This window comes from Podarcis tiliguerta (assembly GCF_965153285.1).
Source record: "Podarcis tiliguerta genome assembly, chromosome: 3".
NCBI lineage: Eukaryota > Metazoa > Chordata > Lepidosauria > Squamata > Lacertidae > Podarcis > Podarcis tiliguerta.
Window position 1 is genome coordinate 16,591,427 of NC_139536.1, and position 24,046 is coordinate 16,615,472.

Here is a 24,046-nt window from a genome sequence, read left to right on the forward strand (position 1 = left end):
TATGAGTATCATTATTCTTAGCACACCCAGAACCAAGAAAAACAGTGAACACTGCTTGCTGAGATGCCTGTCTTATTTTTTCCATGCTGCCCTGGTGCAGCACACAGATATAGCAGTGGCCAGGTGAAAGACAAAATCAGAATCTTAATTTATCAGGACTACCAGATAATGACAGAAAGTGGGCTATCTCTATCACATCAAGGCTAGTGATTTCTCTAAGCAGTTCTGAAGAAAAAGGAGGAGGGGTGTGGAAATCAAATTACAGTTTTGGGAACCAAGATAAAATGTTTAGGTGCCCAATATTTACGGCTGCAGATTTTGTGGCACTTGGCACTGAATGCAATCGTATGCACTTACACGGGAGCAGTGGCAAGAGATGCACATTGGAACTGATAGGGCACAAGGCAAGAAGCCTGAACGGTAGGTGGAGCCAATGACAGGCAAAGCCAACTAATTCTTGTGTTGCCGTCCTCTTTGCTGAGTTCTACAAGGGCAACACTGAGAAGGAGGAAGCGGACAGGTTGTGCCACCCCCTGAGCTGGTTGTCAGTAAGAAGGCAAGCAGGTGGGGGCTGGCCAAGCAAATACTGGAGTTGGTGGGGCAGTGCCCCCTTTGCCTTCGCTGCATCATGGGAGTAAACCCCACTGTGAACTCCGTGGGGCTTTTTCTGAAGATGCATGCATTTCATTGGGCTGCCTATGTTGCATTTTCTAGGCGCTACAACGCCTGGCTTTTTAAATAAAAATAAAAAACTGAAGCACCTGGAATCTTTCCAACATTGGTGCTTTAAGCATCTGGCCGGTTGCTGTCAAAACGCTGAACTAGACGGACTGCTAGGCTAAGCCAGCCAGCACACAATTCCAATGTTTTTTGACACAGAAGGACACAGAAGGACCATGAGACTCTGGGAACCCCTGATATGGGGTGCCAGCAAGAACTGCTTCGTCCCATGGGAAGAAGGATCTGGGCAGCTCCACAGAAAAGTGTGGAGCTGGGGTAGTAGATTTTAGCATTACAAAACAAAAAACAAAAAACAGTCTCCTGAACACCTTGGGAATATACTGTATAAAATTTGTTCAGGTTGCAGAAGGATTCGGCAGATGGAAGTGGGAGAAAAAAAATGTCACTGAACCACCTAGCTGATTAAAGATGATGAGAAGACAGAAAGAGAGAAATCGGTCCTGCGCACCTGGATAGATTTGAACAGGCTGCCTATAAAGCTGGAACAAAGAGAGCAGCAAAATTAATTGCATCCACTAGAGCTAACCCTTTTGTATGTTATTATGGCTTTCCTTCTTTTTAGAAAGTAAGGCTCTTCCCCCATCTGTTTACAGGATTGGTAGTGTGTTTTGGCAGTTTGCTGCTGCTATACAACCTACCCCTGTTGGAAAGGTTGCTTTGCACAACCAGGATATTAAAAAATCAGCCAGGCTGCTATTAAAGAATTAAACTAAAACTACTGGTAAGATGCATTCATGCCTCCACCTAGAAGATGAAACCTACGCAATGTGTTTCTTGACAATAATGGAGTTCCTAATAGTACGAATCCCGCATTGCTTGGAAAGAGAATTAGAACTCAATCAGGGCTGCAGGTGTCTCTAATTATTTTCTTTGCCTGAGGAAGAGACTTAAGTAAATATCTAAAGGGAAAGTGTGTGTTGTGGGGAGCCAGCGAATTTGCTGTGCAGGAAAAAGAAAAATCGATTTTCGTCCAACAGCAAACATGCTAAATCAAGCAAAATTAACAAGTGCTACAAAGGCAGCAGTTTGCTTTTGCTTGTCAGACTGAGCAACTGTTGTGGAAAAATGAAGAAAATTAGAGTGAGCCCCCGTGGAAGAACATTTTCCAGTTAACCCTCTACTTGCTCCCATGCTGTGCTTGAGAAATGGCATTTTCTCATCACTATGCTTTCCACCCTCTCTCTAACATGCTGTTTTTTTGTTCCAGGGTCTTCACTATGTTTCTCCCCGCTACCTTGCCTTGCTCATTAGAAACCTTGTGTGATGTACAATTAGGGCTATTTTGGAGGTGCCTTTCCCTTGCTGAAAGTCTGCAGGTTTCGGTATGTGCGGAGCTCTCTCCCCCCAGCCAGGCACACAAGCACAAGTTCGGCACGCCTATTTCTGACAATCTGCTTCAAGAAACACCTGCAGATGCTTTCGGACAGCATGTTGCTCGAAGCCACTCGGGCTACTTCTTTTGCTACTTCAAGCACCTTGCTGGAAATAGCCATCTCTAAAGACCTGCACTTCTATATACACGGCAGGGAGTACCATGCAAATGCTCACCCACAGATCCCCAGCATGGCTGGCGCAACGCTAAAAGCCAGCTTCCCACAGCCATGGAAACTATAGCGGTGCTGCTACAGACGTGAATGGCTCCACTATGGCTTTTCGTGTACGCATCTCTCCCATCTCTTTGTAGTTAAATGCTTTAGCACATTTAAGTCAATGCCATGATTAAGAAAAAATTAAAAATGCAGCCGCAAAGAGACTATTTGCAGGAGACGCGAAAGGCTCCCCCTTTGCACCCCAAGGTTGTCATCCCACAGTTGCTTAAGTTCAGGGGAGGCTCAAGGATGGAGATGTGCACCTCATGTCTCTCAACCATGCAGGAAGGCAGGATGAAGCCCATAAGCACACTCCACCCCACCCACCCATGCAGTGGTCCCAATGCAGCTGTTCTATCCATCTGCTACCACATTGACCTATGTAGGAGGGAGCGGCATGGAAAGGGAGATTCGTTTAGGTGGGTGTGTTCTGTAGTCATGCTAGAAAGAGATACCTGGAGCCCGATAGCCTCTGGCTTATCTCTCTACCAGGACACCTCTCCCTCCCTCCCACCCACTTTGAGGGCATCAGCCCTTTCCTCCCCATCGCTGAAATGAGATGCAAGAATCGCACGAGGTTCCAAGCTATGGTTTCTCTCCCTTTCCAGGCAAACTCTGGTTTCCATCCAGAACCGTGGTGCCTGCACACACGATCTCTCTCTCTTTCAACACACACACACACCGCTTTTCCTCTGCTGGTCACAGAGCAGCTGCTAAGAATAAGACGGCGAGTTTGTCTAGAAACTGCAGCGTTTTTTAAAATAATAATAATAATCATCCTCTTCCTGATACCCTCTGCATATGCAGAGCCTCCAGCCACCGGCGCAGTCTCCACCCCTCTGCCTCCCATTTACTGCGGGAGAGGGGTGCCCTTTCCCTGGCTGAAGACGCCCAGCGCCGTTCGCTTCCCCTTCCACACAAAACCAATCACACCCCAAAAGCCACCCGGGCTGGTTCCTCTCCCTCCCGCCGACGGAAGAGGGAAATACGAATCTCCGCTCCCAGCCATTCATCATCCCGGCTGCAGCAGCGCTGTCAATGGAGCGGACACGCCAGAGGCAGCCGCTGCCGCTACAGCAGCATCCTCCGAAGCCGGAGCAAAATCTCCTTCTTCATATATACTGAAATCAGATTTTTTAAAAATGTAAATATATATATATATTTACCTCCTCTGCAGCAACAGGTCCCTCCCTCGGTCGCCGGGGAGATCCCTGCAAGCAGCACGAGGTGCTGGGAAGTTCCCACCCTGGGCAGCCACGCAGGGAGCAGCGGGAGGAGGGGAGAGAGGGGGGGCAAAGGGGGCGTGTTTGCGGAGAGGCGCGGGCAACACACACAGACACACACACACACACACCGGATAGGGAACCTTGCCTAAGGAGGAGGATCAGACTTCAGCATCCTTAAGCATCCCGCCTGGCGCCCCCTCCCCAACCCCACCCCATCACTCGTTCCTCTCTCTGAGCATCTTCGAGGAAGGGCATCTCCGCACCCCACATCTCCCCGGGAGCCCCCCACAGCCAGGCACCCTCGCCGCTTTTGCAAGATCAGCTTTTGAGCCCAGCGCCTTCTCTCTCTCTCTCCACCCCACGGTTACGCTAGTGCTCCCCTCCCCTCTCGAGAAGGCACATTTCCGCGCGCACTGCAATGGGTGTGGGGTCCTCGGCACAGGTGCTGCCTGCGCGTGATGGCTGCCCACCAGCCAGCCGAGGGGAGACGGAGAAGCCATCGGTCCCTCCCGGTCCATTCATCCCTCCTCCTCTTTCGTCCATGCACCCAGCCGCTCTTTGCAAGGTGCCCGCCCGCTCTCGGAGAGGTCGGGCGAGCGCGCGCGGCAGGCGGCGAGGGCCCACCCGGAGGGGCGGCGGAGGCTCCCGCCGGGTCGCTCCTGGCCACCGAGCAGCCCTGTCTCCGGGACACAAAAGCCTCTTCCTGCTTCCGCTCCTTACCTACCTGCAGACAGAGTTGCTCGCCCGCCGCTCCCCGGCTGGCTGGCTGGCTGGCTAGCTGTGGGCAGGAGTAGGCAAGCGCCGCCGCCGCCGCTGTTGCTACTCGCCTTCCTTCAGCGGGTCCGCTTCTTCCTCCCGCCGCCGGGCCCCCCTCCTCGGGTGCCGGCGATCACAGAGAGCCCGCCGCGGCCGGCAGCGCCACCTCCACCCCCGACGCCGCCTTGACCATATCTGGAAAGCGCCAAGCGCTCGCGCCCCATGCAGCGCGGCGGCGGCGAAGAGCAGCAGCCGGCGCCCCCCTTGGAAGGAAGGAGTCGCGGGCGAGGGAGCCGGAGAGCGAGCGAGCGAGCGGGCAGACAGACAGACACGCGCCCAGCAAGGAGGAGGAGGAGGAGGAGGAGAGGCGGCGGCAACAGCAGCAGCGAGGAGAAAAGGCGGCGAGCGGCGTCCCCTCAGAGCGCGGCGGGGCCACGAGCGAGCTGCCTCCTCGGCGCGCCTTCCCCGCCTCTCCTTCGGCTTCGGCGGCGTCCCTTCGTTCCTTCTCCGACGCTGGAAGCGGCAGCAGGCAAGCAGCCCCTCCTCATGCTGCCCTGGGAGGCGGAAGGGACAGGCGGGCCAAAAGGTCGCCGCCGGCGCTCGCCTTTCCCGCGCGTTTCTCCACTTCGGTTCGACTTTGGGACTCGAAGCGCGCCGGCGGCGGGAGCTCCCTGAGAGAGAGAAAAAGAGCGAGCGGCTTCGCCTCTTTTCGACTGGCTGAGGGAGCTCTTTCCCGGATTTCCTCTCGGCGCTACCGCGGCTGAGGGAGCCGCAGCTTGCTTGCTCGCTCGCTCTCTTGCTCGCTGAGGGAAGGTGGCGAGGTGCCAGTCAGCGCTCCAGCCCACCCCCTCCGCGCGGACGGACGCACACGCGCACCTTATCAGCATGCAAGATCCTCCCACCCCAGTCCCCAGACTCGCCACGCGCCCTGCACGCGCGTGGCGGCTGCTGCTGCGGGGGAGTTTTCGCCAGCGACACGCGAGAGCGGTGCTTCGCCTGAACGTGTGAATGAAGATACCTGTGGCGCTCGTTGGGTGGTTTTTGCAGGAAGGTGGATGTGAGCGAGCGCTTCTTCCTTCCTGTGTCACCTGTGCACAGAGATGTTCTACCTGCAGAGTCAGTTCTCTGCTCCCCGCTTCATCCTCGCACAACAGCCCTGCGAGGTTAGTTAAGCTGAGAGTCAGTGGCCAGATTGTTCCTCCAAGTGCTTTTACTGACGTACAGCTGCATGCACAGTCAAGCTGCGGTCTAGCTTGCAAGCAAATACAAACATACCAACCACATATGCCTGTTTTCGCTCAAGTTGGAGTTCCTCATACGACATCCCCAGACCATACATATACATAGCATGAACACAAATCCTTCCACATCTCGGCCAGTTGTGACTTGCCATAAGTGCCTGCACTTGTTGGGTGTGCACAGAGCTGAACTGAGCAAGAGTGCAAAAATCTCCAGCACTGCTTAGCTCATAGCTCACACTCTTTTAACTGACTCGAAAAAGTGTATCCAGTTATGCGAATGTATGTTGAACACTCCACCAGCTGCACTTGTTCCCTTGCCCTACATTCCTGTCCTATCGCAACCCTAAGACACCAATAATCTAGAAGAGGGACAGCCAATTTTTAGGCCTTTTAAGGATTTCTGAGTGAGTGCCATGAGCTGCCTCCTCTGGGCACTTCTCTCAAACCTCCTCCATATCCGCTTCTCTCTCCTGTCCCCTCCAAGAGACAGAAAGAGAGAAAGTGTGTGCATGCATACTTTGTTTTCCCACGGGATTTGGGTAAAAGCCTGAGAAAAATGTATCTGAGCCCTGAAAAGTACATAAAACTAAAACAGGAAGTGGGAAAGACTAGAGTTTCACTCTTACACCTTCCTCTATGTACTTTTCCAGGAAGAAAAAGGTAGCCACCTCATGACCTGGGAGAGGAAGCAGTGATTAGTTTTGGAGGCTCTGAGGTTTCATGGGCACTGGGGGAAGACTTCAAGGGTGCCATTGCGCCCACGGGCACCACGTTGGCAACCTCTGATCTAGATGATACCAGGGACACACAATAGTTGGACAGGATCCCACCTTGAAAGCCCATAGAGTCATAGAATTGAAAGTTGGAAGGGAACCCGAAGGGTTATCTAGTCCAACTGCCTGCGATGCAGGAATCTCATCTAAAACATCCACGACAGATGGCCACCCAACCTCTGCTTAAAAACCTCCAAGGAAGAAGAGACCACAACCTTCCAGACTACAGCTGTGAGCAAATGGCCCCTCAAGATCTACCCCACCATTTGGTGGCAGAGAAATTGTGGGGAACCGTTCCACCAAATTTCTCCAGGGGGAGGATAAATTCTGCAAAGAAATGGTGGAAAATATATTGAGAAATGTCTACAAAATGCTTCTCCCTCCCTCCCCCCCCCCGTGGGAAAAAGAAAAAAATATCACAAATTTTCTCAGGGGTGGGTGTGGGGGGGGGAAGTCTGATAAACTTCTGCTTAGCTCTACTCTAAACCTGTAAATTCTCATTGTGCTAAAGGGCCATTGGTCTTGTATTGTTTTTAAACATAATACTCTTGCTGCCTGGGGGTGGGGTGGGGGTGGAGAGAAGAATGTATCTCCGATCTTATGTGAGGAAAATAAGATAAAGGAGGCATATTAGGGGAAACTGATAGTCTGAAGCATATCCTAAGGCAAATAGCTGACTCTTTGTCATTAGTTTTTCCTACCCTGGGGAGGGGGGTGAAGCTGGACCTGTATGCCTAGCATACTGCAAATTGGTACATTCTCTCTCTCTCTCCCCCCCCCCATTATATTTTATTGAGTTTCAACATTTTTAACCTAGACAGTCAAAACACAATTTCGTCTTTTCTCTCCTTTTTGTCGACTTCCCACCCCTTTTTCCATGGAGCTGTTGTTTCTTTAGTACATCCTCTCTCTCTCAACATCATAATAAGCCTACCCAACACATTTTGCTGCCTGATGCACTATAGCAAAAGGCATCCTGCCTGCCCCCCTCCCTGATTGCGTTCACACTCCCATTGACTGTGTGTTCACTGTGTTTTCAGTGCTGAGTTATTAAGCTGTGGTTGCAAAGTGCATATGTATCTTGGACTTTGTTAGCAGATACTTCTGCCTGATGGCTTGTTTCTCAAACCAGCTTCACATCAGCTGGAGTTCTTAGGCCACTCTTAATTTGTTTCTGGGCAAGGTGTGAACACCTTTGCTTATGGGTGACCACCCCGCTTAATGCCCCCAGTGCGTACATGAACAGAAATGAATCTGACACTGGTCAAGCCATGCTGATGATGTGATGGGGTGGGGAGGGGAGGGGAGGGGAAGAGTTGTGAAATGTACTAGGGGAAAACAACTTCACTGTGCTCTTAAGGAAGAAATGTGAACATACCCCAAGTCAAGATGCATAATGCCCAAGGCCATAAGTTATTTTGGTACCTACGGCAGAACATCCCACAAGCACCTCTCCCCTTCTCTGGCAGTAAAATACACTAATAAATTAACTAACATGCTCCTTGGGAGAAGGGCAATGACAGGCCTAGACAGCATCTTGAGAAGCAGAGACGTCACCTTGCCAACAAAGGTTCGTATAGTTAAAGCCATGGTTTTCCCAGTAGTGATGGTTGGAAGTGAGAGCTGGACCATCAAGAAGGCTGATCGCCAAAGAATTGATGCTTTTGAACTATGGTGCTGGAGGAGACTCTTGAGAGTCCCATGGACTGCAAGAAGATCAAACCTCTCCATTCTTAAGGAAATCAGCCCTGAGTGCTCACTGGAAGGACAGATCCTGAAGCTGAGGCTCCAATACTTTGGCCACCTCATGAGAAGAGAAGACTCCCTGGAAAAGACCCTGATGTTGGGAAAGATGGAGGGCACAAGGAGAAGGGGACGACAGAGGACAAGATGGTTGGACAGTGTTCTCGAAGCTACAAACATGAGTCTGACCAAACTGCGGGAGGCAGTGGAAGACAGAAGTGCCTGGCGTGCTCTGGTCCATGGGCTCACGAAGAGTTGGACACGACTAAACGACTAAACAACAACAACAATTCTTCTGTGCCATGCCCATCACATGGCTAGGCAGGACGACAGGCAGCTCGACAGGACATGGACGACAGGCAGAAAATTAAGTGAGACCTATTGTAGGCCTGATCTGCAGCGCTTGCACTCATCGTCTGTTTAACATCTGTGCCGCAGAAGTTTCTCTTGCATTCCATTCCGAGCCCTGTTAGGATGCTGCCTTGTACTTTCATGCATCAGTTATGAAAAAAAGCAAAGTCCTCTCGCCCTGTTTATTCATATCAGCCAGGCAAGAGGACAAAAAGAGCTCCTTCTACAGAGTCTAATTGGCACCTAGGCATGAATATCCAGCCCTCTTTCCACCTTTTACTCAGGCTGCAGACATCCGAAGACTGCTTCTGTGATAGGGCTGTCACCGACTATAAGGAATCTTAGTCTGGTAATGGTATGAGTATGTCTTTGTTAAGCAATTGATCAAATCCACATGGATTTCAGTACAAATTGCAGTTCTGAAGCAAGAATAACACTTCCTTTGCTCTTAGGTGATACACACCTAGCTGGTGGGCTGGATCCTTATCTCCTCCACCTCCGGCCATGGGCATAGCCGGGGGGTGGGGCAGGGAGGGGCAGCTGCCCCACTAAATCAATAAAAATACATAGCTAACTGAGGTTCTGCTCCCCAACCAAAGGCCTGCCCCCCCCAACAAAAATCCTGGCTATGCCCATGCCCCCAGCTGCCCACCTCCCTGTCAATCACCTGACATCACAATGACATCAGTTGACTGGTTTTTGCATAGCTCCCTGCACAGTAGCCCCAATGACCACCTGACCATTGGTGGTTGCAAAGAGCTCTGCATGGGGCTTTGCAGGTGTTACTGATCAGCTGATTGGCGGTACCTGCAAACCCCCTTTGGCCCAGCTGCATCTTTACCTGGTGCACCCCTGACATCATATATGATGTCAGATGCAGGGCAGGTGAGGGGGTGCCACAGAGTGGTGCCCTCCTGACACCAGTGTCACTGATGCATACCAGAATGCCATGTGGGCACAGCAGGAAGGCAAGGCCTGCATGGGTGGGAACACCAGAGGTCAGCAGAGGCTGGCTTGGCTCCCTCGATGTGCTCACACAGCCCCCAACCTTGCTACTGCCTTGCCCTTCTCCAAAGCTTCATTAACCACAAGCCTCAAAATTTGGGATCCCCTCCAAACCCGTGCCAAAACTTTGCAGTCATTTTGCAGTGAATCCCTCGCATTCTGCAACACCCCCAAACTTAGTTGAGACATCAAACAGGGGTTCATAGTTAACACCCCAAAATCCAACATTGTCACAGGTTTAGAGGTGCTCCCAAATTTGGGGGTTTGTAGTTAATGAAGCCCTTCTTTCCACCCTGTTCCAGTAAGTAGCTGCAGAGCTGGTGTCAGAAGGGCAACTCTGCAGCTCTGCACCAGTTGCTCTTGGTTGTGACCCCTCTGGCTGCCTCTGTGTCCATGCACACAAGATACATTGCTCACATCTCATGCATGTGGCCGAAGAAAAGCTCCTGCATGCCACTTCCTACATATGAATTGCACATGCTCATGTAGCGCACATATAATGCAGTATTGAACACATGCACACTGGTTTCCTGAGTTTCATTTAAGTACATTTTATTACCATTACTCCTGTCATTCCGTTTTCTTGGAGAGAAAGACAACAAGACTCACAGGTCTCTCTTTAATTCAGTGGACGTTTAGGGATTATTTGTTGTTTGCTGCCTCTTTAGCCCACGGCTCGTTAATTTGCTTTTAACGCAGTGATCTTATGCCTGGGAGTAATTCCCCTTGAAACTGAATGGAACTTACTTATGAGAAAACCCACTTAGCATCGCTTTGCAGCTTACTCAAGCATGCTGCGCTACTGTGTGCTTTTCCAGTGCATAACTGACAGCAGGGAGCACAAACTTGGCGGTGGTTGGGTGGGGGCAGGGGAAAGGAGGTTGGTTGATTTGTGAGGGCAGCAAGGATATCCCCTCCTCCCTTATTCATTTCCTTAGGTAAAGGTAAAGGTACCCCTGCCCGTACAGGCCAGTCTTTCCAGACTCTAGGGTTGTGCGCTCATCTCACTCTATAGGCCGGGAGCCAGCGCTGTCCGCAGACACTTCCGGGTCACGTGGCCAGCGTGACAAGCTGCATCTGGCAAGCCAGCGCAGCACACGGAACGCCGTTTACCTTCCCGCTGGTAAGCGGTCCCTATTTATCTACTTGCACCCGGAGGTGCTTTCGAACTGCTAGGTTGGCAGGCGCTGGGACCGAACAACGGGAGCGCACCCCGCCGCGGGGATTCGAACCGCCGACCATGCAATCGGCAAGTCCTAGGCACTGAGGTTTTACCCACAGCGCCACCCGCATCCCATTCATTTCCTTAGTTTATTGCAAATGCTTTTGGCCTGCCCCTCTAGAGAGATCCCAAGACAGTATACAAAAGTAAATAAAAATGAAGCAAACCAATCCAATATAAATTGGGTCCCATGCATGCCATACATTTGAAGCCTATGGCTTCCTCCTCAAAGTACCCTGGGAGCCGTAGTTTGCCACTCTGAAAACAGCAATTCCCAGCAGCCTTAGTGAGCTACAGTACCCAGGATTCTTTGGTGGAGGCAAAGCCTTATGCTTCAAATTTGCTTTAAATATATGGTGTAGATGGAAAAGGTAGAGGACCCCTGGACATTTAAGTCCTGTCAAAAGGCGACTATGGGGTGTGGTGCTCATCTTGCTTTTCAGGCTGAGGGAGCAGGTGTTTGTCCACAGACAGCTTTCCAGGTTATGTGGCCGGCATGAATAAACCACTTCTGGTACAACGGGACAATGTGATGAGTGCCACAGTGGTACCCATTTATCTACTTGTACTGGTATGCTTTCGAACTACAAGGTTGGTAGAAGCTGGGACAGAGCATCGGGAGCTCACCCCATCACACGGATTTGAACCACTGACCTTCCGATTGGCAAGCCCAAGAGATTCAGTGGTTTAGATCACAGCACCACCCCTGTCCCTGGTGTAGATGTGACCACAATTAACAATAAAGCCATATAACTGTAAAAAAAACCAGAGGCATAGACATAGAATCATAGAGTTGGAAGGGAACTGAGGGATCATCTAGTCCAACCCCCAGCAATGCAGGAATATGCAGCTTTTCCTTACGGGGACTGAACCTGCAACCCTGGCATTATCAGCACCACAATCTAACCAAATGAGTTATCCATGCAGTTAGAAACAAGCAGAAGGGACTAGATCAGGCATCCCCAACCTTTGGCCCTCCAGATTTGTGGACTACAATTCCCATCATCCTTGACCACTGGTCCTGTTAGCTAGGGATCATGGGAGTTGTAGGCCAAAACATCTGGAGGGCCACAGGTTGGGGATGCCTGTACTAGTTGCTATTCAAACCCTGAACTTTAAAATTCCTGGGCAAGTCAATGATGTCTAACCTGGTGTGGATATGTCACATTGGTGCCAGTTGTTGCACCCCTAGAGGGAAGACCCTCCAGAGAAGGCGAGATTCTCTGTTGCCACCCAACAAACTTCACCCAGGAACAGGGCATGGAGAATATTCTCCCCTGAAGATAGGCAGGCTGCTATAGGGAGAAGCTCTTCTTCAGGCATTTGGGTCCCAAGCCATTCAGGGCTTTAAAGGACAGCAACAGCAGCTCTGAGGCGAACGGGCATCTTTCAGAATTAGTGCGACATGATTCCATCTGGCTGGACCAGTTAGCATTAAGGCACTCATATTCCGCACCGATTGGAGCTTCCAGGTCATCTCCCAGGGCAGCCCCATGTACAACACATTGCAGCAATCCACTATTCTGGGAAGGTGGAATATTAAAATTTTGTTGCAGTTACCAAAACAAAAACAAAACAAACAAAACAAACAAACAAACCCGTACTTGGAGACAGGTTTCCATTATTGTGCAGAAACGCCCAGAGTGGCAAGTTTAAGAGTGTATTAGAGAATGAATGGACTTTTGCAGCTAAGAGCCTTCTGCACCAAGTAGATGAAGGAAGTGGCTTAAGAAGGTGATTGAGAGTGAAAGTGAGGGTGGGAAACCCATAACATAACCAACATTTACTTGGATCCTGAAGCGAGGAGACCAAACGAGCGCCGCAACCGCCGATGGAGAACAAATACTTGCCACCCACACAGTCCTTATTTATGCTTCTTATTAAAACTGTGCAGAATAATAAAAAAAGGGCCGATGGACTCTTAATTCATCAGCTCCCTGTTCATTGCGGCGCGCGCACATTTTAACGCACAGCTGGAGCGCAGTGGGAAAGCGAAGCAATGGGCTGAATACGAATTGGGAGGCGGGTAGGAATCACCAAAGAAAGGATGCTCGGGATGCAGAAGGCGAAGGTGAAAGGGGGGTGGGGAAGAGACCAGACTTTTAACTGTTCTCCAACAAGAGGAAGGCGGCGGAGGGAGGGAAAGGGAGCTGGGGGTCAGAGCAAAACGGGCTTTGGTGTTCTCGTTCCGGCTCCTTTTGCAAAGTTTGACCTGCCAAACGTGGGGAGATGAGGAGGGACCCCAGGCGCCTGCTCACTCTCGCCGCTCGCCAAACCCCAGAGACCCCCGAGCGGATAGAGGGCGAGGTGGTTGCAGTGCTGCGCGTTCCCTAGGGGGGCGCAGCGGGTCCCAGCAAGGCCGGACCCCCAGCCTTAAGCCGGGCGGAGGAATGGAGGAGATCAGCTCACCACTCTCCTTCTTCCCGGCAAGGCGGTTCGGGGCTTTGCGCGCGCGCCAGGGTCATAGAATCATGGAATCGTAGAGTTGGAGGGACCCGCGGGTCATCTAGTCCAACCCTCTCCAAGGCGAGGATCTTTTGCCCAACGTGGGGCTCGAACCCGCGACCCCGAGATTAAGAACCTCGTGCTCTGGGGCGCGGCAGAGAGCCGACCGCGGCGCTTACCTGGCAGCAAGGGACGATCGACTCCGCCAGTGGGGCGCAATGGCATCACCTGCAGGTCCAGACGCCAAGGACTGCGGGCTTTTAAAAGCGGGTTTGTGGACTCTGTTTTAAACACGCACCACACGTCGCCCTCCCCACCCCTAATTCCCAAACCGGCTCACCTTGCTGTTGGCCTCTGCCCAGCTGTGGCCTCTCGCCTCAGTCGCCGGCCTCCTTGGCTCAAGGGCGCCCCCTCATGGCGACATCTGCCGAGGAGCGTCCCGTTCCTCTGTGCCTCCATGCCTCAGAGGAGAGCCAAGGAGGGGGCTCAGGGGCAGAGCAGCTGCTTGGCATGCAGAACTCTCCGGGCCCCACACACCGCAGGCATGCATCCCTCAGAAGGTTGCCCCAGAGGGAGAGTGGGCCTGGAGCTGAAAAATTTCCCCTGCCCTGGCTGTACTCTCTCATCCCGAAAGAGGAGAGGAAACATAGAAAATGAAGGGGATGGCTGTAGCTCAGCGGTAGGACACCTGTCTGTCATGCAGAAGGTCTCAGGTCCACTCCCTGGCCTCTCCAGGTAGGGCTGAGAGAGAGACTCCTTGCCTGGAACCCAGGAGCTCTGATGCCAATCAGGGGAGTCTAGTCTCCGCCAACCAGAAGTTGAGGATGATAAATCCTATCAGATCCATCCATAGTCAGGGATAATGGGATTTGTGGTCCAGAATATTTGGAGGATACTTGGCTGGCGAAGGCTGGTGCAAACAGTGCTGATCTATGTGGACCAGTGGTCGGACTTGGTATAAGGTGAGCTGCCAGTGCCTCTCAGGTTAGACAGTTTTTATACCCTTGGTTTGTTAACCATTATGTATCCAGATACCAGTTGCTGGGAATCGAAGGCATCTGGTCCCACAGCTGCACTAGATGGGCTATTGGCCTGATCCTGCAGGCTCTTTTTATGTTCTGTTCTGCCAAAGATATGCACAGAAATGATCTGACCATTGTTTTAAGAACGAGGGAGGGAGTCAATTAGCTTTGCTTTTTGGTCTTCTCTTAGTACAGTAGAAACTATCATCACCACCTACTGCATGTCCATAAGAGTCACCCCAAATTTCACCATGCAAACTCCAACGTGTAATCCCAGTGTAAATAATACCACATGTAAAATAAAATAAAATAATGTACCGAATAGGACATAGGTCGCCACACCTGCAACTGGTCCTGCTTTGAGGGTTTTTGCCTGGCTGGAATATGCCCTTGAACTCTGAGAGTGCCTCTTGCTTGTCCAGATAAAGGCTGGAGAGGTGTATAGGGTTTGTTTGTTTTTTAAAGAAACCAACCTGCTGTAAGGTTAAGGTAAAGGGACCCCTGACCATTAGGTCCAGTCGTGGCCGACTCTGGGGTTGCGGCGCTCATCTTGCTTAATTGGCCGAGAGAGCCGGCGTACAGCTTCCAGGTCATGTGGCCAGCATGACTAAGCCGCTTCTGGCAAACCAGAGCAGCACACGGAAACGCCGTACCTTCCCACCGGAGCGGTACCTATTTATCTACTTGCACTTTGACAGGCTTTCGAACGGCTAGGTTGGCAGGAGCAGGGACTGAGCAACGGGAGCTCACCCCGTCGCGGGGATTCAAACCGCCGACCTTCTGATCGGCAAGTCCTAGGGTCTGTGGTTTAACCCACAGCGCCACCCGCGTCCCTCACCCGCAACCTGCCGTACAAAGGTTAAAAAAAAAGCATTCATTGTTCTGCCCATTTTTGCCTGTGGCATCTGGGAGATTGTTCAGAACAGGATGTGGCTCTTAAGCTAAGAAAAGTTCCTTCTTTGGAGGTCTTTAAGCAGAGGCTTGACAACCATATGTCAGGAGTGCTCTGATGGTGTTTCCTGCTTGGCAGGGGGTTAGACTCGATGGCCCTTGTGGTCTCTTCCAACTCTATGATTCTGTATTCCTGCTATATCGAATGTAACTCTCCAAGTTCAATAAAGTTTGCTCTGTGTATGGGAGAGGTAGGAATCTCAGCACACACACAGTAGTTCTCTGGAGCATAGATTTCTTGCTCCCATATTTGTGTCCTAGTGACACTGATCCAGAATGTTTAGGTATTTGTCTTCACAACAGCCCTGTGAGGTCTGTGAGAGAGAGAGAGAATGAGAGTGACTGGCCCAACAGGATTTTCTTCATGTTTAAAGGTCTGTAGACTTCACCACAACTGGCCTCTCTTTGGATTCCCTGATTCCTGCTGCTTTGAAATTCTTCAAATGAACCCTTCAGCCCTGCGCTGCCACGCACTGGAGACATTTTTTCCGTACGCCTTGCCCACAGTTATCTAACCCACGGAGATTTAATAGCCTGCCCTGCTGCTGCTGGTCTAATCAGGCTTCGTCCAGGGAGGGGAGGGGTACAGCCACTCCGCTTTGTTTATAGTGTGGGTGGGTCAGCCCAAGTGGGTCATATAGCACAGCGCTAGATGGGGGAATTTGGCAGCTGTCTCAAAGTTTCCTAGCTGTAAGTTATTACCAGGTTGCCATGCCCACAAGAAGGAAGCCTGCTTAAACAAGGGCACCCCTTTCTGTTCCAGCAAAATAACCATAATGACCAAGCAGAAAAAAAGAAACCTGTTGCTATTTAAAGCCCTTGGTCATTTCCATCCTAAATACAGGGTTCCTGTGGCACAATGCACTGGAAACAAAGGACAGTGGTTTTTTGTTCCCCCTTCAAATCCATTAATTAAATTTCTATACTGCCCTTCATTCGAGGATCACAGGGCAGTTTACACTATAAAAACACCCAAATGCACAACATGGTAGCAAATAAAAACAATACACCCTACAGTATTTATTAGAATCAAGTCGCCACATCAGGTGTTTCTGTTAATGGAGTGGGGCTTCGCAATTCCCCACGTTTGAATTAAGAACGTGATGCCAAACTGACTTGTCCATGAAAGTCATTGTTATGTACTGAGTTGAATAGGATCCAAAAGGCAGCAGTCTGATTGGTCCTAGAACAATAGGATTCAGAATGCAGCAGTCTGATTGGTCCGCAGGAGCCACCCAATCCAGCTCCAGGTGAAAGGGAATCCGCAACCTGATTGGCTTACAGAAGAATCCTGGAATTAGCCAATCACGTGGGGCCCATTGTGTAAATAATGTATATAAGGCAGACATTCTGGGGGAACTTCCATTCCTCTTCATCACTATGAGCTGAACAAAGATCATGAAATCCACTCTCAACTCTGAGTATATTTCAGTCATACATTCTGAAAGTGTGTGTAATAAGATGATAAATTTTTTCTCCTCCTAGTAACATGCCAGAAATGTCCATTCTCAAAGCAGCAACTGAGATTATGGGCTAGCCTAGTGGCCCCTGTGGATTTCCTCTATCCAGGCATCTGCACCCTCTTCAGGCACAGAAGGGAAACACGGCGTGCTGCATCTGCAGCCAAGATTGACAAGCGATGTGAAGCTTCTACCTTGGTCATTGAAGAGGACGTGGAGGGACGTTGCCCCTTGGATATCCCAGCCCCCTTCCTTAAAAGTTCAGCTTTCACATAAAAAAATAAGGGAAGGCTGTTGGCCTTTTGTGGAGACAGAAGGAAAAGCACACAGTTGGTATCATTAATTCCCTCTATTTCCAATTTTCAGGAATGGTTCTTATTGTTTATGCAGACAAAAACACCAGCACCCACCCACAAGATGGAGGTTTCAGGAGATCCCAAGATCAGCAGAATAGTGGATGAGCACAGATTAAATCTTGCTGCCTAGGCTGCACAATCCTGTCCCCTCTGGGCAATGTAGGTGGGACATCAGACGATGGCCAAGGTTTGAGGAACATGGCCTGGTTGGTCAAATTGGGAGACCAAGATTAGCTTGTGAGCCCAGAGGTTCCCCACCACGACCAAGGGCAAGGACCATGGGGTTTGCACTTCCTTGCAATGCTCTATTGGGAGTAGGGGAACAGCCAACTGAATTCCATGTCTCCTGTTTGGCAACTTCAGTCTGTCTCCCCTCTGGAAAGTTGGACGAAGGTATTTGCAAGGAGCAAAATACATGGGCTGGGAGACATGGGGAAGTCTTGGGATTTGGCCTGACTCTTAACACTGCCAGACCCTCTCCTCCAAGCCTTTAAGAGAGTTAACTTGACTGATGCGTCAGCAATGGAGGTCTTCTGAAAGCTTCTCCCTCCTGCTCCTGGTCATTAATCTCTCTAATCCTCTTTTTTGCTGAAGAACTATTGTGCACCATCTCCGCTCATGTGGCACAGCCAGCAAATGGCTTTTGCAGCAGTTCCTGCCTGTGTGTAAGGTTACTCCCATTTCTTCCTGTGAAACTGTGAAAACAACAACACATATTGGATTTTTGAAATCATGTTTCTAGGGTGTGCCACAATCCAGCTATTTTTTGTGACCAGCGGCCAAAGCAAGGTATGGTCTATAAAAAGGGACTATGCAGAATGCAATCATCTATCTGAAGGTACCCTCTCTTTCAAAGACTGTCTTTTCCAAGTTTAGTTTAAAACCATGAGAAAGGAGGAGAGCAAGAGGGGCTTTGAAGTTGCCCACCAGCACTTAGCACCTAGGCAGCAAACAACACATGGAGAAGGGCCAGCTGATTGCAGTGTTGCAGATAATAATAATAATAATAATAATAATAATAATAATAATAATAATAATTTATACCCTGCCTATCTGGCTGGGTTTCCCCAGCCACTCTGGGCGGCTCCCAACCGAATATTAAAAACATAATACAGCATTAAACATAAAAAACTTCCCTAAACAGAGCTGCCTTCAGATGTCTTTTAAAAGTAAGTTAGTTGCTTACTGCCTTGACATCTGATGGGAGGGCGTTCCACAGGGCAGGCACCACTACCGAGAAGACCCTCTGCCTGGTTCCCCGTAACTTCACTTCTCGCAGCGAAGGAACCACCAGAAGGCCCTCAGAGGTGGACCTCAGTGTCCAGGCTGAACAATGGGGGTGGAGATGCTCCTTCAGGTATACAGGACCACGGCTATTTAGGGCTTTAATGGTCAGCATCAACACTTTGAATTGTGCTCGGAAGCGTACTGGGAGCCAATGAAGATATTTCAGGACCGGGGCCACTCCCAGTCACCAGTCTAGCTGCCACATTCTGGATTAATTGCAGTTTCCAAGTCACCTTCAAAGGTAGCCACACGTAGTTGGTTTATATTCCTTTTGAACTTTGATTTGCAAATTTGTATCTGTACAAATAAATCAGCATATACAGATCTGATGAAAGTCTGCATCCTCCATTTTTGGACGACACATTTCCTCCCCTCTGCCCATTTTGATGATGTGCAAGAAGCCATCCTCATACACAGTCTGACCAGCAGACTGATACAAAGCCAGGTTGCATTCCAGCTCAACAAAGCTACCATATATAGGTAGTGGCTTGAGGCGGGCTTGTGTGAAATCTAACTTGCCTAAACACAGCATGCTGTTAATGTTAACTGCAATAAGTAAATGACACTCCCAATTTTAATTTATGAATATAAAGGTAAAGGTACCCATGCCCGTACGGGCCAGTCGTGTCTGACACTAGGGTTGTGCGCCCATCTCACTTAAGAGGCCGGGGGCCAGCGCTGTCCGGAGACACTTCCGGGTCACGTGGCCAGCGTGACGAAGCTGTTCTGGTGAGCCGGCACTAGCACACGGAAACGCCGTTTACCTTCCTGCTATAAAGCGGTACCTATTTATCTACTTGCACTTAAGGGTGCTTTCGAACTGCTAGGTGGGCAGGAGCTGGGACCGAAAGACGGGAGCTCACCCCGCCGCGGGGATTCGAACCGCCGACCATGCGATCGGCAAGCCCTAGGCGCTGAGGTTTTACCCACAGCGCCACCCGCGTCCCTTATATTCATGAATATACCATTCAACAAATGACCACTTGGGAGCCATAATTCAGCCCTCCCTGACCTAGGGATGGGTCACTTACAACTAAGCATCGTTACCATTTTATTCTTTGGATGACCATCTGCAAAGGAAGAAAAAGTTGCTCAAGAGAAGGAATTTTGATCCAAAGTTACAGAAGGCCCCCAGCTGATAGGATAGATATGGCCCCTTTCCATTCATCAAATGATTGATCCGATGACTAGGGAGGGTTGCTTTTCACCCCCTTCATCAGGTGGTGGGCTGGGTATAGAAATGTAACTCTGTATGGCCATCTCAATGTCATGACTTTTTGTCTCTATCAAAATTGGTGGGGGCAGAAAAATTTGCTTGTGGGGACGAATCAAGTCCTCAGGTTGGGGCACCATTAACCCCCTCTGCCCTGGGGACAAAAATTATGAGCTCCCTTTCCAACAAAAATGTATATGGTGTTACCCACAATTTACTTCTTGACTAGAGCAATAGCATCTTGCTTGGAATTTGAGTATCACACAGCCTTGCTGGTGTGCACTGAATTTAGGGGATGGGATGAGCTGTGCTGGTGAAAAGATGTACCAGTTGGTGACATTAACATGCAAAAAGCACGCAGTCTCGTTTGTAAGGAAATGATATATATTTGAAATAAATGTCACCAGACAGCGTGGAAGTGGCTCACTTAGTTGGCTTCTTCTCTTCCACACTATCTGAATCTCTCGTTCACTTGCATATGGAGGGAATCAGAACACTACTCAACAAGTTATCTGGGGCAAGTAACTTATCTGTCATTCTTAAAAGGTAAAGGTAAAGGTACCCCTGCCCGTACGGGCCAGTCTTGACAGACTCTAGGGTTGTGCGCCCATCTCACTCAAGAGGCCGGGGCCAGCGCTGTCCGGAGACACTTCCGGGTCACGTGGCCAGCGTGACATCGCTGCTCTGGCGAGCCAGAGCCGCACATGGAAACCTTCCCGCTAGTAAGCGGTCCCTATTTATCTACTTGCACCCAGGGGTGCTTTTGAACTGCTAGGTTGGCAGGCGCTGGGACCGAACGACGGGAGCGCACCCAGCCGCGGGGATTCGAACCGCCGACTTTTGATCGGCAAGCCCTAGGCGCTGAGGCTTTTACCCACAGCGCCACCCGCGTCCCTGCTGCTTTGAGTTCTCTGCTGCTTTGAGTTCTCTGAAGGAGGGGAAGAGGAACAAGTAGATAAAACACGAGTACATGCTGCACTCTGTCAAAGGACAAATAGCTCAAAATGGGAACACTCATCCCTCAGTCATGGGTAGCTTTTCCCTGATTTAACACATAGTTTTTACACATTGAAAAGTACTACATGCCCAGTAGAATTTGTATTTCTTTTCATTTGAACAGCAAACATCATGTACCATGGCTTCAGATGCAGCGGCTTAAAACACAGCAAGGTTGTTTCTTCTCTGCCTCATTTCAAGGTGCATTCTTACATTGCTGTACATGCCAGGATGTGTGTCTTCAGCGGATGAGCATCACCTGTTTGGCTTCCCTGTTTGTTGCTTCCCAATTCCTATTTATGTCCTGCGCACATGCACATTGGCTGTCTCACATGTACACACCTGTGGCTTACGTTCTTAGATCAGTAAGGGTTAAGGGCAAGCACAACAAACAGCAGCGTTCCTCCAGAAACTATGGGATGCAGATGGATTGGGGCTAACATCATGTATGCTCAGCTTCAAATGCCAGAAGTGGGATTGTTCTGGAGCCAGAGCAAATGGTTATGTGTACATAGCCTTCACCGTGAATTTCTTCTGAAACTTCTGTAGCGCAGAAGGGGGCCATAGGCAGCAGTAGATTGCATGTTTGGCATACAAAACCCCACCTTCTATTCCTGGCATCTTCAGCTAAAATAATAAAGGGCATTCAAGGGCTAGGAAAGGGGTCTCCATCAGAGCCCATGGATTGCTGGTGGTGCTCAGAGCAGACAAGATTGGCTAGAGGGACTCATGGCCCTGCTTAGTACCAAGGAGCTTCATCTTTCTCCCTCATTGTCAAGAGTTGTTTGTGGCTTTGGGGCAGGCACAGGTCCAAAGCCAGAGTGGGTGGCAACTTTCTTCAAATCTCAAGCACAGGAAGTCAGGAGACAATACTGAGCTGAATATGGTCTTGTAACAAGTTGCTGATTCCTTTTCTTCTGGTTCATTGTAGCATAGCCTTGTAAATAAGCCAGCCAAAATTACAAGCCCACCATGGAGGAACAGAACTTGGAATGCCCTCCCCAGAGATTTCCAACGTGATAATCTTTACGGAGCCAGGTGAAGATATTTTTATTCTCGCAGACCTTTGAATTTCAGTTTGGATTTTAGATCTGGGCACAAATGTCTTTCTCTGTGCTTTTTCATAGGTTGGGTTTCTTTTTATAGCAATTTTACTCCGGTCAGTTGTTATGCTGGTTCTATGTTCCTATGACATTTGTGCTGAGATCGTTTTATAGTTTGCATTGCGTTTGTATACTTCCCTGGTTTTTTGAAAACCATCCAGAGGACTTGGGTTGGTTGTTGGCTTGGAAATGGCACCAGATCAACCAACAGGCAAACTATTAATGCTTCTTAGCCTGCTGTGGACTGAGAGAAGAGGGAGGGAGAGTCCCTTCCCTCTTGCATTATTAGCCTGCTGATTTCTGTGCTGACCCCAGAGGAGGGACAGAGCACTCTGGTCCCCTTCTACAATCCCACTTATTTGCCAGCATGGAATTCCTTATCATCTATTGCTCCACTAAGCCTAGTGGACATCTCTTTCTCATGTACTTGAAAGCAGATGGTCCTTTGTAACAATTGTAAGGAATACAACCCCCTTGTCCTGGTACGCGCCAGTCATATAACTCCTGGGTAACTTGCACATTTGGGACCCCTCCACACCCCCCTTTTATTCTGCATTCATGATAATCTGTGCTCATGGTGGTAATGGGGCAATTATACATTCTCTTTTTTTAATAATAATATTTATTAAATATTTAATAGTTACAGAAAGAAAAAGGGTAAAAAAAGAGAAGAAAAAACAATAAAAAATTTAACTACATCAAAAATAGAAAGAAAAAACAGTACAACCTAACAACAAGAAAAAAACCAAAAACATTAAAAAACACATCCAAATTTCGTATCTTTATCTTTCATTTGCTTGTTTCCTCAACTTCCTCACGCCTCCCTTTTTTGTATTCTAGTTCAAATTAGCTGGTTCAGCAAATCCTTTCCCTCTTTCTCAATTTTTATTCTATATTTTATCTTAACACAGTTTAACTTTAAATTTTCCACCTTAGCTCATTAACACTCAATTTTTATATAATTCTTAATAACACTTCTGCTAAAACCATATAACTTCATTCCTGTATTCTTCTAACATTCATTAATTTGCAATTATACATTCTCAATACTGTTTGCACTTACTCAAGTTTCAGGGTAGACATACTGCGTTGGTTTCCACTCAATGCATGCATGGCCTGTAACTTTCTGCTGAAATCCTGTTTTTTGTTTGTTTTTTAATATCACAAATGTTCTAGGTTTTGGTCCTACTTTAGTTGCCCTGTACAGTGGTACCTCTGGTTACGTACTTAATTCGTTCTGGAGGTCCGTTCTTAACCTGAAACTGTTCTTAACCTGAAGCACGACTTTAGCTAATGGGGCCTCCTGCTGCTGCCGCTGTGCCGCCGGAGCCCGATTTCTGTTCTTATCCTGAAGCAAAGTTATTAACCTGAAGCACTATTTCTGGGTTAGCGGAGTGTGTAACCTGAAGCATATGTAACCTGAAGCGTATGTAACCCGAGGTACCACTGTAGTGCAAGAGTGCATCTCCAGATAGCACTAATGTGACCTCATTGAGGAAGTATCACAGAACAGACAAGTAAAAGGGAATGATGTACAGATGCTATTATTGCATGAACAACATATTGCAGAATATGCCTGCAAAAACCGGGGACCCTTCCTTGCTTACGCCCACGTCCCAAGCTACAAGGATGGTGATGAGGATAGCCTACCTGGCAGGTTTGTTGTAAGTTTGAAGAAAGAAAATAAATAAACGAAAAGCCACTTTGTACCACTGAAATGCTATTTAAACGATTTATTATAAGTTTCACTTTACATCAAGCAACATAATACATGAGGAGTGTAATGGCACTTTTCATATTTAATAAATAAGAACATCAGTGCATTTTAAAGCTGCCTGCTGCTGTCAACTGAAATTTCCTGCCTGCTCCCATGAAAGCAGAATGAGAACCCCCTGGAGTCTTGCTGCAAAATGTAGGTCAGGCTCACCTCAAAGTACTCCAAGCCTTGTTCATAGCTAATGCAGCTTTTGCAAAATTAAAGAGAAATGACAGGCAAGAAGTTCTTGGTAAGTGGCACAGACGGGGACTACTACAGCAGCGGGTATATCTGGTAACCATTACACCAAACTGTAAACTAAAGTAGTATAGAAAGCATTGGGAAATGAGTCAATAGATTTTTAAGCTTGTGTGCCAATGCAGCAACACCTTATGGCTCCCTAGTCTGAAGTGTGTTGTCCATTTCTTTCAATGCCAGAAGCAGATCTGGGTTTGCCTGCAATTGCACCATGGACTTGCTCCTGCCAAAGAAACGAGTGGGACAACTCGTGTCTCCACACCGAAGACTTATTTCACCATCAATGCCTGCTGGTATCTGCACTATACCCTACCCTCCAATATTTCTCCTCAGAAAATAGGGACACCCTATTCCATACCCTCCAGCATTTCTCCAATGAAAATAGGGACATCCTATTCCATACCCTCCAACATTTCTCCAATGAAAATAGAGACATCTTAAGGAAAATAGAATAGAATAGAATAGATTCTTTATTGTCATTACACAAGTGCAACATTGCACAAGTGCAACGAAATTGGATGCCATCCCTTAAAAACAACAAAAGCAAAACAA

General features: G+C 49.0%; 1 protein-coding gene across 10 annotated transcripts in view; it reads right to left on the minus strand.

The window, feature by feature from the left end:
• The window catches only part of SLC8A1 (solute carrier family 8 member A1), a 304,433-nt gene that overhangs the window by 261,111 nt on the left and 19,276 nt on the right, over positions 1-24,046 (minus strand). For 2 of the 10 annotated variants that reach the window (XM_083432981.1, XM_083432983.1), the window contains exon 1: positions 3,497-3,614. The exons of 3 other annotated variants lie outside the window; for them this stretch is intronic. Coding sequence is in view for 1 of the 7 variants with exons in the window: in XM_083432978.1 (XP_083289104.1) it covers positions 13,272-13,317 (46 nt within the window). In the remaining 6 variants the exon portion in view is untranslated. Of the gene's footprint in view, positions 1-3,496; positions 3,615-4,280; positions 5,256-13,271; positions 13,348-24,046 lie in introns of those variants that run through there. 5 more of the 10 variants (XM_083432978.1, XM_083432974.1, XM_083432984.1 and 2 more) reach the window with 5 other exon arrangements.